The following is a 14,406-nucleotide window of genomic DNA, read 5'->3' as shown; positions in this document are numbered from 1 at the left end:
AAAACCACTGCTGGATGCAGACATTTCTGAGTGAGACAGAAGCAGCAAGCATCTCTAGCCACACAGAGGCTAAATGCACCATTAAGAGCTTCAAGATTATATTGGATTACAACAACTAGAGGTGTGGATGAGTGAGGATAAGGCAGGTCTTCACCGGTGTTCTTGAAATAAAGTTTATAAAATCACCAAAACTTTCAAACCTTTCAGTTGACTGACTTTTCCAAAAGAGCGTTTGCTGCTACAAACAAAAGTCTCCTCTGATCTCAAAAGGGTTTCTTTTGCCATTTTTCACTGGCTTGTGTTTTCTTCTCTCCTGACCAATTAAAATAGCCTGTTCTACACAAGAGTTTCACTCCTAACGTAAAGTTTCTATCTCTCCGATTCTTGCTGGCAAAAAGAGTGAAATCATGGTCTGCTGAGGTTTTCTACAGAATGTCTTGAAAACTTGTTATGCAAGGTCTTCTCCGTTTTGATGTTAATTGTTTGCTGCACTTTTGCTAAAACATATGCTGTGAGTGTGTTACTGTTGTGATTTGCAAATTCAGATAACCAAGGAGCACATTCAGATTTTTGAAGAAGTTGTCTGTGCACGGTGATAGACGTGTTTTGGGGGAACTGAAGTTGATGGTTGTACATGCAGACATGCCTTACCATTTATAAAAGATTAAAATGGATTGCTTATTTGGCTTTTGTTACACATTCTTGTATACAGAAAATACAAAAGGTAATATTAAAGATTTTATTTAAAAAATTGACTTGCTCTCATTTTCTCTACTGTGTCTATGATTGTCTTTCCTTATTAATGTGTGGAAACCATGTAGGTCTACCTGGAGAAATGACAAACACGGTCCAATCCACTACATAACTTAAACGCTCAGCGTGTCATGGTGTGGGTTTGTGTGCGGTTTTATTTAGTATTTTCCTGCCTCTTGTGCCCCTGGGTCACTTCACTTCCTGCTCCGTCGCGTCATCCCCTGTGATTGTCTGCCATGTGCTTGATTGTGTCCACATGTGTCCAATCACCTGCACCTTCCCTGTGCATTTAAGCCATGTGTGTCCCTGGTTGAGTCATTACGTTGAATGTGTTTTGTATGTTGGTGAGAGCCGATCTGCGGTTTGCCCGTACACATTTCGTCTTTCAGCTCGTCGTGACAGAACAACTCGACCACCGACGGACGAAGCAGATTGGTTTCCGACGCTTACCCCCTGATCTCCAGCTGGCTTCCTGGCAGACGCCTACGGCTCCCCCAAAGGCCTCGGGCGGCGTTCTGGTCGCCGTTCCTCAGTCGGCGCTGTGGGCAGCCGCAGACCTCCGCCTCTGTGCGTTGCCCCGACCAGCCGCGCATTCCGTTGTGCAGTCGCCACGCCACCTCCTTGGGGGGGCAGAGGCCAGCTGGGACCGGGTGCTACAGCTGGCTGCACACCTCCAGGCCACCGACTCAGGGTCCTCCGCTGGGTCGCAGCAACCTCCCTGACCCGGACACTGTCACGTTACAGGAAAATGTTATATTTTAGAATATAAAAAATTGACAACTTAGTACGTCAAAAAAACATTTCTTTCAAAAGAAAGTGAAAAAAGTAATTACTTTGCTGGGAAGAAGGCATCTACTAGTTTTGGGATCCATTTGTCATGCTTGGCCTGCACCAATGTGGTATTCTCTGAAAATGTATTATTTTATTTGGTGCTGACTCTTTACTTTGACTCTGCTTGATGTGACACACAAACTCTTTAATATTAGGCAACAACAAAAATCGTTCCATGCATACAACTTTCTGGTGTGACATATTTAATATTTAACATCATAACCTCAAAAGTTAAGCAGCTCAGGAAATCACTATACGTTGAAGCTAAAGACTATATTACCAAGAGACGTTAAACGACGCTACCAATGGCTGAGGTGCAAATTAAGAAAAATATCTTGGCACTCACATTTCTCAGAATATATTCTTCTTACCTTAATATCTTCCAAAAGCAGGTCGGCAAGAATATCTTATCGTCCCCGTCGTCCTCCGGCCTACTCATTGTACCTAACACGATGTTTACCTGTTTTAAAAACCCGACTCTTCTTTTTCTTCTACTTCTTCTGCTACTGTTTCTTCTTCTGCTACTGTTTCTTCTTCTTGTGCTTCTCCTTCTTTTTCCGTTCGTCTTCTTCTTGCAACTTTATTTAAATTTGATCGTCACGTGACCGTTACGTAAGACAATGTAAATGTATTTTTTGTTTGTTTTTTCCAATCGATCTTTATTGGCAATAATATTTGGTTCAACGTACAAAGAAGCAAACAAACTCACTTGGCCGCAGTGTCCCTGAGAGTGACTTAACCGATCGAACACAGGTTAAAAACTACTGAACTAGGCGGCCCAGCAGCAATAGCAGCGTCCATAGCAACCACCATAACAACGGTAAGAAGCGTTGCACTCCTACGCTTTCCTAAAGGTACCAATGGAATCGAGCCAGACCCACGTGGGATAGCGCGCCAGCTTCCCTGGCAGGTAAAAGGAGGAAACGTGTAGAGCGAGAAATGACGCTCCGCTCTGAGGGTGAAGACCAAAAGTCCCCCCCCCCCTTCCATGAAATCCGAGCCTGAAAAGGAAGGGAATGTTTTCAAAGAGACACACACATGCGTGAAGCGTTTAAGACCTTGTGAAAAAAATATGCATTCTTTCATTGAAGACTCATAAAAATAAGGCAATTCATGATTGAAAAGTCATGTAATTTTATTTTTTTAGCTGAGGAAAACTTGATAGTCACATGACCTAGTTGCAAGGCAATGTAAATGAATAGGCCAGAAAAACGTAGTATTGTCACAAATTGTGACAATACTATGTTTTCCCTTGTGGACCAGTAGCTATCACACATTTTGCTGTGAGACTGGGTTGTCCTGTCAACTTGCTAGACTTTTTTTCTGGGGGAGCGGAGCTTCTTTTATGCGTGGATTGCAATAAAAAAAGGTAATGGTATAGTTTGCCAAAGAAATGTTGAGTTCCATTATGTATGTTAAATATAAAGAGAAATGTCTGAGTATCGAGGAGTATTCATGAAACCCTATAGTATGGCATTGCATGGAAAAGTTCATGATACAATATGCCATTAAATAAATAAAATATGTTATGTTTAATATTTCATAATCATCAAAATGTTTTAGCATAAGTTATTTGAAGTCATTAAAATGTCATCTGCCATACAAATTGTAATGTAATCATAACAATTGAGAAATAGCAAAAATATATACGTTGTGCCCTGAAAATGTATTGCGCTAAGCCAATTGAATTAAAATATAGACAAGTTTAGTATAAGAATGTCCCACAAAAAAGGGAGACCTGTATAAAGCATGTCCAAGTGTACAATTCCGTGAAAATAATAATAACAAGTATATATGGAATATATGGAATTTCCTGAATATCATAAAATATGCTATAGTGTAGGTGTCTTTGGGTTGCATTGATATTATATTTATATTTATAGATTACATCATTCCGTATATTTTATATTCATTTTGTATGAGCTCTTACTTTACCACCAACTGTAATCTATCAATTGTCATACTTGGCTCTCTGTCATTTTGTGTCATGGGAGACAGCAGAACATCTTGCTGACAAAAAAGACAAAGGAAACATGCTTAGTGCATTACCACATTCTATTCATCTTAGTGCCTCCCACGAGCATTTATTTATTAATTTTCACATGACAGCAGCAACATGTGAACCAGAATTATTCATTATAATATATTTTTCTGTCTGTACAATTATTTATGTGCTTTACTCATTGAAAAGCAGCGTGATAGGACTTAAAATGGACACAAAAATTCCCTGATTTCAAAGAGTTTTTCTGTGAAATCCACCTGATAATTTTAGATGGCTCTCGGCAAAACTCTGTGACCGTAGAAATAATTAATTTCATTTTACCGTATAGTTGAAGAAATACAGTATAAATATAAGCGCTGTGAGAGCAGCCGGAGCATCTGATCTGCTGGCATAGATTTTCATTTAAATGAATGAAACCATTTCTTCTGCGCTCATCGATTTTAGAATTCAATTAATTGTGGTATTTTGTAATTCCTTTGCCATTTCAACAAATACCTACTAAAGCATCCAGGTCATGTATTAAGTCACAAATAGACAGCTAGGATGTTTTTGGTTGGTAAATACTTTGACACAGATACCAAATACCATTTGGAAATTGGCTGGTGCCGTATTTTGCTGCCTCACTAATGATTTTGTGCTGGTTTTGAAATACTTTTAGTTAAAGACATTTCTTATCGTATGTGTGATTAAACAGATATTGTCTCAGTGGTGCAATAAGCTAAAACAGATCAACTGTTGGGTATGAAATTACCAATTCCTTGTGTATCTGTGGGTATCTACCATCTCTTATAGCATCCCAGGAGCTCAGTTTCTACACACTCACATGAAAGGCCTCTTATTATAACAAGGGAATTTTTATTCTTGAAATAAGAGTTTTCACAGGGAAGTTGATGTCATTCATTTTTACAGGGTTTAAGTCATTTTCTGCAGCTAAGTCATTATCTTCATGTCAGGATTATACTACCTGTTTACTTGCCCTATAGTATCATGAGCTAGTTTTTTCCATGGAAGGTGTTTGGAGGGAGGCAGAATTCTATTCTATATTCTATTCTATATCTATATTCCTGCCATTGTGCAAAACTCATTTTGAAACTGTATATGGATAATTTTTAAGGAAAATAGAACTTGCAAATGTAAACTATATATAAAATATGAGTAGAGGAATGGCACAATTTAAAACGTTGTGGCCAGGTAACAATAAGGTTAACAAACAAACTTTGGGGGAAGCAGGGAACCTGTTCCTTACATTAACTGTAAGATTGCTAGGCAATGACAGGTTTGACCTAATAAGGTGACTTAAGGTGATTGACTGCATATTTATATTTGGACAGTGCCAAGCTAACTCTTATTTACAACATTTATTCTAAACTGAGCTAACCGGCTGCTGCTGGTAACTATATTTAGTGTATAATTAGAAGATGATGTTGTCAATTCTCAGCAATGATGTCAAAATGTATTAATTTAATTCTGCAAAAAGAAAAAACTTTGGATTAAATTAATATGTTGGGGCTTTTTTGCACGTGTTTGTAACAATCGTTATTATGCACTGGAAGTTATAGGGGTCGCACTAGTTCAATAAATGGCGTCTTAGCATTTCTAAAGTAATTCAAATACAACAGTACTGAATAACTACATCTGTAAAATCATAATTGCCTCAAACAGACATTCTAACAATACAGATCTGACAATGACACCAATGTCTTTTATTTGCCCTTTAAAACTGATGAAACTCAGTGTGGCCTCTGAAAGTAGGGTGGTGACTGTAAATATTCATTTATGAGGACATTGTTAATGGATTCTCTGATGACACATTTCATCTATGCACTAATTGTAATTGCTTTTTACATGACAAGTAATAGTGAAAGGGCTTTAGAGACACTTTAAAATCCCCTGAAAATAGAGACCTATGAAATTAAACCTCCGTTTTCAATTTTCACTCCCACAAGACTTAAGCAATTAAATGGATTTAGCCCAGTACAGAATAATAAGACATAAATACGTTTCAGATTGAATCTTGAGTATCATATTTTCTTTTGAACAGGCGTCATTCTAAACACGGTACTTTTTATAACGACCTTAAGGTTTAAATACATAAAATCCAATGCTGCTGTTTTCTCTACCCGCTATCTGAGTTTCAGCTTCACCAACACTTATCTGGTTTGTGTGATACTAATATGACCTTGTTCTGTTTGTATTGTCTTTAGGGACTTATTGGAGAGCCGCTGATGGAAGACTCTGTGAAAATGAATCTCTATCTAGCTCCATTTGAAAAAGTGTTCTCAATACTCTCAGCCCATTGCAATCTTCTTGTGAAAAATACAGTTATAGTGGTTACTTGCTTCATACATAGAAGGTTTTTAAATATTTCCACTGTATCTCTCTCTCGCTGCTGTCTGTCTCTCCCTGGATTTGGGATGAGGACTGAATTACACAGCAGCCCAGTCCTGAAAAGCAGAGACAGAGATTACGCTCCTGGATCTTTCTACAGACAAGAAATAGCTCAGTGCAAAACCCTCCCTGAGGGCTTTGCCACCTCAGTACTGACAGACTGCGTATTAGTGCGTATCAGAGAAGAGAAAGTAAATGGTTTTATCCAGTTTGACCCACCACTTGACTTGAAAACGTGATAAATCTGCATTAGATATTAGGCATGTCACCACACTGATTTATTCACAGAACAAAAAGTAAACTGCCATGTCAGAGGCGTACATCTCCGGTGCCGACAGGTAAAGCACGCAGACTTTTACCGAAAAGACAAGGATGAGCTTTCTCAACAGCCCAGATTTTTTTACTCTGAAAATGAATTTGTTTCAGCCTTTTGTTAGGTCCAAAAATATGATTAATTTACAGACTTGCAGAGGGAGAACTGGTAAAGATAAATACCACCCATTCTCCTCCTTACAATTAAAGACACAGCTAAATCCAAAACACAAATGTTTCCTTTTTCCTGTAGTAATCGGTCAGCACAGGTCATCTTGAGACATTCTTTGCGTACTTAATGTATTAGAATGTAATCCCCATGTGAGGTTCACAATTCATGCACTTCCTGTGGACTCGTTCCAAACGACAATAATCACATGCATTTAACACCACTTTGCCTCCTTGTCATAGTGCCATTTGACATGGAGTTTGCTTGTGTATGGAGAGCAAAAGTGTCATCCAAGAACGTCATCAACAAAATGTCTAACAAGTATAAGCTGCTACTTCCCTGACTAATTAAGGAGCATGAATAATGTATTAGAATTTGTCACACATGGAAGTGGCAGTAGGAGGACATGTCAGACAAACTGATGTTAAGACAACCACCTTGCACGAGAACACGAAGGTAAAAGAAAGTTGGGTGGAAGGAGAAGAAAGGGGTTATTAGCTGATGGTGCGCTCCGGCAGAGGAGAAATATAAGGGAAGGGATTTGAGCATGACTTATGTGATCTGGAAATTTGAAATTTGGAAGGTTAGAATGTCTAGCAAATGGGTCAGTGGCCATGGGGACGGTCTTAGTGGTGGCAGCCATGCTGGTGGCAGCCGTGATAAGTAGGTCGGTAAATAAAATGGGAGCTATTTTCCCGGAACATCAGAAGTGTTGATGCTAAATGCTAAAATGACAAAGAAATATAAGTATAACGTGAATTACACCTGCAGTTTTGGAAGTGGAAGTGGAAACAAGGAAACAAGGAAATGATTAATATAGTCTTCCCTTCAAAACAAAAGCATTTACTACTTCAAGAATTAGTGACAGAAGGTCTCACAGTTTTATTCAGGCTTCTGGTATAAGTAGGACAAGTAGGTTTCTTTGTCACAAGCTGTTGCTTGTAAAAATATAAACTGTGAATTATCACTGATTTTGTAGTTTTGAATGGAATACAGTTGTATATAGTTAATAAAAATTGTTTAAAATGTTAAGACACCAGCTCACATATTTTAAGTTAATTTGTATCCACTTACACTCACACCTCATGGCAGTTCTCTTTTCATGGAGAACACACTCAGCCCTTGTGTAGTATGTATGTGAATATATTTGGCATATATTTATTTACATGCCCCCACTAATAAGCAAGCTTGCGAAAAGGAAAGACTAAAAATGATGCCAAAATTGAAAAAATATCGTACTTTTAAACTGAATTTCACCTTTTTGTCCAAAGGACAGAAAAAGAAGGCGGTTGAAGAGTAAAGGATAGAGGGATGAAAGGATTTATGGTGAAACCTGTGCAGTAGTCCTGTCTCATGATCTGGCAGCTGTGGGGATACAGACATACATTGATGGGGCTGTTTTCCCCATTCTTTGGAGAAAAAAGGCTTGAAAACCGAAAACAGGAGTGAGGAGGCACCGGCTGTTATCTCTAGGTTGTGGGAGGTGTGTGTGTGTGTGTGTCTGTGTGTGTGTTAGTCTCTGTGTGTCCCATTGTACCTTCAGTTAGCCGTTAATGTCAAAAGAATACACATCAAGAAATATAAAAAGTATCTCTGGGGCAAAGGGGTGGCCTGGTTAAGTGCTTTTTAACGTTGACCATTGTATTTCTGTCTAAAAATGAAAAAATGTGATGAACGAGTAGAAATTATAGAGCGAATGAATTATACTGTTGGATCCGAGCTGTTAATGCTCAGTAAAAAATAACTGTGATTATCCATCATGTCTCTATATTTTTATACTAAATGGGTTGGCAGCAGCCCTTGATCTGAGCTCCACCTGTGGGCATAAATACTACGTTTCCTTACTTCAGTCTGTAACGGTAGGGTTTAGGGTTTGGTAGACAGATGTGTGACAGTGTGTGTGTGTGTGTGTGTGTGTGTTTGTTAGGTTTGTGTGGGAGGAATTTAAGTAAAAGTTCACACATGCTGACAGAAATGATAACTGCATGAGGTAAATGTCAGTCATTTTGCAGGAAATTTGTCAACCAAAGCACCAGACAAATAGTGTTTTATTGTCTAACGAGTAAATGTAGAGATTCAAGCCAAAAAAAGGGACGTATAACCGAATCAATTCTTTTTTTATATTGCTGTTTTTGATAAAGGAAAGTACACAGTGCCTGCAGGCCGTATAACAATCAATTCGCTCCTATTTCACATCAACCTTGGCTCTCTGAAAGGCAAACACTGTTTAGAGTTAAGCTTCTGAAAACACTTGCATCATCAGGAACAACTTCGAGAACGAAACAAAGCCCCGTCTGCATCTGCACTGTGACGATTAAAGCTCCTGCCGAAGTCGCCTCTGAACGATGGCTGTTGTCAAGGTCACAGTCACAGTTTTGAGGGCAACGGAAACCTCGATGGGAATTTGAACTTAATCAGCGTAATCGTTTAAGCAGCTCTGTTCTCCTCAGAGGTTCCCAGGAGCTGTTCTTCAGCATGCGCAGATAACAGACTCCAAAGATGACGGTCCAAAGTGTATTATAATTGGCCTCAACCCAGTACAGAGAAGCTTTATTCAAAAAAACACCTGTCTTCCAAATACAGAGTTCAATAATATCACCTTTAATTCCTTCCCCCCCGAGTGCAAAGTGAGCTTTGTTCCTTTAACGTTTTTCAGCTCCCAATTATTTGTGAGAGAAGCTTCCACAAATGAATCATTTTTAGCCACTATAATGTGATAATTGATTGATAATTGATTTGTTGATTTTTAACTGGATATTTTTGTTGATGTTTGAAAAATATTCTTCAACAAAATAAAATGTTTAGAAATAATAGTTTTCCTGTCATTGTGGTTTTTGGTCTGCACACAAGGTATGATCAGAAGACTCTGATTGTTCTCTGCTGAGCAACTTGCATCTGTGTGTTGAAATACCTCAATAAAGAAGGAAAATGACCTAGAAACATGTATTCAAAACGATATCACTGAATTGCATCTTCATGTGCTTAATCGATTTTCTAGTAATAAAACAATCCTAAAGGTAAAAGTAGATGAGTTGTAAAATTAGTGGTTAAAACCACACACACGAGGGATGTTGTAAAACGCATTATTTATTGATGGGTCTTGAATTTATAAATAAACAGATCAACCCATTAGGACAGATTTGTGGAAAACAACATCTGACAGACTCCCTCCTTCAAATGTCAAGGTGATTTGGGGACACTGGTTGAGCTTTGGCTGTGATGACGGAGCTGTGTAAAGCAACGATTCTCAATATGCTTAATTCTTGTTCCAAATATCACCTTCTGTCACAACCAAAGAGGGAGCTGATTGAGTTTGTGGAGGTGAGATCACAGCTCGGCAGTGATGTCCTCGAGATCCTTCTGCTTTAACCACCAGCACAACAGGACCCCCCCCCCCGAGTAGCTTCATGTGTCGCACGCAGTAACAGCTCTCACAGGCCAAACCTCATTAAGAAAAATTCTATAGTCTTTATTTTATAATATTCTTTTACATGTAATTTGACATATATTAAAGAATAGGCAGAACAAAATATACACCATTGTCCGATTATTATTTTCTGTTTTGGTCTTTCACTTACAATTCACAAGAAAAAAGAGTGACCTACAATGAAAAATAAATCATTTTCACAAAAAAGCAGACTTTGAATCACCTGGCGATATGTTTTGAAAGAGACAAATATTGTTATTCAGTGAAAGGAGAGGAGAGAATTACATGGATAGTAGCCGAAAACCTTCGGCTTCGATTTTCACAGACAAGTTATCATAACTTAATTCGCTCAATTGAGAAACTATTGAGTGTTTTGGAACAGCACTCACTCAAACTAGTCTAAGCACTTGCTGTGATCTGAGAACGTAGTGATGTTATTAAAATAAAAAAGGTCCAATGGGCCAAAACAAATAGAAGCAGGCAGAAAATTGATAGCTCTATTAGGATGAACCCAAAGTAGCTAATGTTGGTAGTAATCATTGAAAACATCCTGTTTTGGATAAATCTTACCTACTGCAAGCATTATTGTAGCATGCCAAGATCTAATCAATAAGTTTAGTTAACAAAATGTTTTAACAGATAAATAAAAAATAAGCAATTAAAATCAAATTAATAACAAAAACCCTTTAAAAAACATTGACAATGGAATGTCTTTTTGAATAAAAAAAAACAATATTTGAGGTAAACATATGATTCAGAAGGACACCTGTGTAGATATGAGTCACGACATCACGCCCTCCCTCCTCGGGATAACTGTCTGAATATGGAGCTTTAGTAATTACATGAAGACATACAATTCAACCTTTTCCTTTAAATACAGGAGAAGCAGCACGACCTGACATCTTTTATTCAGCCTCAAGGTACGTTTGGCTCTGTGCCGACTGCCTGTTATCTAGTTAGAAACTGAATAGCGACATTGAGACGGCTGTTCCTAAGACGGCAGCACTGTGACCTGTTTGTTAAGAAGTTATAGCACTGTGACGAGGTTGTTAGGTAGTAACTATTGTTGTCTGTGATTCTCACCCAACACAAAAGACCAAGTTAAAAGATATTAACGGTCAGTAACAAATAATTAGTAAATTAATCTCAAAGTTATCAAATAGAAAATCTTGAAGACTTTAGCTGAAAAAGCTTCTGGAGTGGTTTAAGTGCCCGAACAGCCTGAAAGTTGCAGGCTGTGTTCAGATCATATTAAATATCATCAAACAGGATAACTTGGTAGTCTCAGGTCCGTTTTGAGACCGTTTTCTATTTAGAGTAGCAGCTTTAATGTTTGTCTTGTTTAAATGCTGAATGTGAAAAGGGAAATTTGCTTTTAGAGAGTATGATTGTAGCTTTTGCAGCCTCTTATTAGTATTATTTAAATAGCTTAAGTAGTTTCTTAGAATATGTCAGTCACAAAACCATCATATGAAACAAATCATTTTTCCTGCTAGCAACACATCAGCAGACAGCAGTCAGTTAGCAGGTCGGAGCAGGTTGATTCTTCCTCTGCAGTGACTATCAGCTCCCATCCAGCCCCGAGAAGGCAGACGAGGATTCAGTTTGAAATGATAATAGACTCCTGAAGAAACTAATCCATTCATAAAGAAGAAAGGGTGAAGAATCCTCTCACTTGCCCCCACTTCCACCTGCTCACTTCATCTCCTCGCAAATTTCTCCCAGCAGTAACGGTGCAGGTCAATTTTTGCAATCGAAATATACCAATTAAATGGAGCCTGGACAGGATGGCAGCTAACACATGTGAAGAGGAGGAGATGTCTCCAATTCGTACGTGCACATTAATGTATATGTACACACATACAGTATATACATATATATATATATATAATAACATTCAAAAGTTTGCACACTCTTTCTCTTTGAATTAAATGACAAAATGTAAATAAAATGTATTAAATTCCAAACTATTTATTTTATAAATAACTCATCATTATGGTTGTTAAATATTCGAATAATAATAATGTTGCCAGTTAAAAACAATTAAAATATGCAAAAGTAAAACATATGTTGACTTATACAAGTCACAATGTGTTGCAATTTTCACAGAATTATCAATGTTCCCTCCTACCGTGTCCCGCACTCTGTGGAGGTGATTCTCCGTTAAATGTTGGAGCTTGTTACGTCCACTGGCCCTTTCAGTCCTGGGTAAATATGATTCAAATAATGTCTTGAAAGTTCCATACTGCAAAAAGGCAGCTGTTACAAGGCCAGGAGCATGTGAACACAAGGCAACATCAAGATCCAGATGGCCCCCGCCAGTCCAAGACTCCGGGATCTGCCTTTCACTTCCGACTCATCAGCAGGTGGATAATGATGACGATGATGATGATGTTTGTGATCACCGGTCACATCTGGACTCACTGAGGAGAGAGCAGAAACCAACTCGTTATTTCTATAAAATCATGAGATATTCAAGCCATATTAAACGTAAAGGACAAAGATGATGAATACTACATTTGTCCTATTTTCAACAAATTCCAGGAATTTCCAGTGTGACTCATTTTTGTGTTTTAGTTTTTGATAACAATGAAAAATGAAACTGGTCTTTTTATTGAATTTATTCAACATTAAAAACATACAGAAGAAGAAGAAGAAAATGAGCAGGTGCAAATACAACAGGAATAGTTTGTTTTAATTCAGCTTATATCAAAAAGCATGGTAGCAACCTGAAAGTTACTGATTAAAAACTATAAATTCCAAAGTGCCAAAAATAACATCTTTCACAGCTGAAATACATTAGGGCCAAACTGTTGAGGGCTTTTTTAATTAATTTTTTTCTAACCACCCAATTTACTGTGAGCTGATGCAACTAGGGAGCATTGTCTTCAGCCTCCATCTTATCCCCCCAGGTGTGCAATGCCACAAATAAGACAATGAAACTTTGCTGCAGTAAAACCTACAAACAAATCAGCTTGAGCCACGTGCTGTTTTCATCATCTCAAGATTGGTTAGGTCAGTGAATATAACACTTTGGTAGATTGCACGCTTTTCAAACAATAACATGGGTTTGCCAACCATTATCAAACTATACACTAGTCACTAGTGATGACAGGAAGTTGTGTGGTGTGGATTATTTTAATTATTTGTTTAACACCAGCAGTTGCATTCTCCAGACAACTGAAGTTAATGAGTTTCCCAAAAGGCTTCCTGCTATTTTGGGAAAAGTAATGTTCAGTGACGGCTGGTGGGGAATGTTGTAGGTACCGGTAATCAGATCAATTTCAGCAAACATCCCAGGTTGATTTAATGCAAAACAATGAAGGTATCAAAAACACACTGGTACTTTGCAGTTGAATATTAAATATTTATTCCAACATGGAAAAATCAGTAAATAACACTTTGACAACCTTATTTTTGTCACCCTCACATGTTTGTATATTATATTTTATCAGAGCCGAAATGTCGGTACATTCACACATTCACCCTCCTCCTGCTGGTTTAACTGTTTTTCAGAGGTGCACAAGTAAACTCAAACAAACCTAAACTTCAAATAGGCTGCACTTGAACTCAAACACTCTTGACTATCTTCACTTTTAGAAATTACACCTTAACAGAATCAGATATTGATGCAGACAACTGCGGCACAGAGGCTGTCAACATCCATCTTGCTGTGTAAACGTCTTTGGAGGCACCAAGACTTGAGGAGGAAAATTCAGTGTCCCAAAAGTGTTCTCCTAAGCCCCGCTGATGTTGCCTCTGTGTACCTCTGACTCCGTCGTGCTTCAACCCAACTGGAAAGAAGAAAAGCTGAACCCTGACAGATGAACAGCTGCTTCGGGCCTTTGGAGTTCTCCACTTAAGTCGGTCGTGGGCAAGATTAGTCTAACATTGACCCTTTCAGAGTGTGTAAAGGCTTTGTTATCGTTATGGAGGAATAAAAGACCAGCTGCAGAGGCCATTTGAACTTTTCAATTCCACATTTTTATTGTGCAGCGGAAATAGCCCGCCATTAGTTTCTCCAAAGAGGGATTCACAACAACAGTCACTTGTTGGTGGAATGGCTGAATTTTCCTCAGAGGAATCATTAAATAACAAGTATAACCTCATCTAATCTCATTTTTTACATTCAAATTGAACTAAATCAATGGCCATTTGGATTTCCAACTTGCAGATTAAATTTTAATGGGGAAATTAAAAAGTTGAATACTAACTGCCTCTGCATGTAAGGGCCTACACCTAAGCTACCGTTGAAGCATCTGATTTTAAATTTTGAAATGATCTGCTTATTGATTCACTGCCAGAGAGCTCCCAGGACGGCTATTTAAAGGTCTACAGCTCACAGATGGTCTGTCTGAGTTTTGCTCCTCAGAGTATTGAACTTTAGAGCCTGAATCAATTCCTCTTTCTGAAGCTTAAAGGTTTCTAAACCAGCAACAAGTAGGAGACTCAGGGACACAATGTATCTTTAAAAATAATAATAATAATAATAAAAGATTGATATTGCACCCATGTGTGCAAATC

General features: G+C 38.1%; 1 protein-coding gene across 1 annotated transcript in view; it reads right to left on the bottom strand.

Annotated features, from left to right (window-relative positions):
* Nucleotides 1-11,884: 11,884 nt before the first annotated feature.
* The window catches only part of gpc5a (glypican 5a), an 84,909-nt gene continuing 82,387 nt past the window's right edge, over nucleotides 11,885-14,406 (bottom strand). Inside the window, exon 9 of the mRNA XM_037456402.2 lies at nucleotides 11,885-12,305. Coding sequence (XP_037312299.2) covers nucleotides 12,145-12,305 — 161 coding nt within the window. The 3' untranslated portion in view covers nucleotides 11,885-12,144. The remainder of the gene's footprint in view (nucleotides 12,306-14,406) is intronic.

Source organism: Pungitius pungitius, chromosome 4, assembly GCF_949316345.1.
Source record: "Pungitius pungitius chromosome 4, fPunPun2.1, whole genome shotgun sequence".
Taxonomy (NCBI): domain Eukaryota; kingdom Metazoa; phylum Chordata; class Actinopteri; order Perciformes; family Gasterosteidae; genus Pungitius; species Pungitius pungitius.
This window is presented reverse-complemented; position numbering and strand designations above follow the sequence as displayed.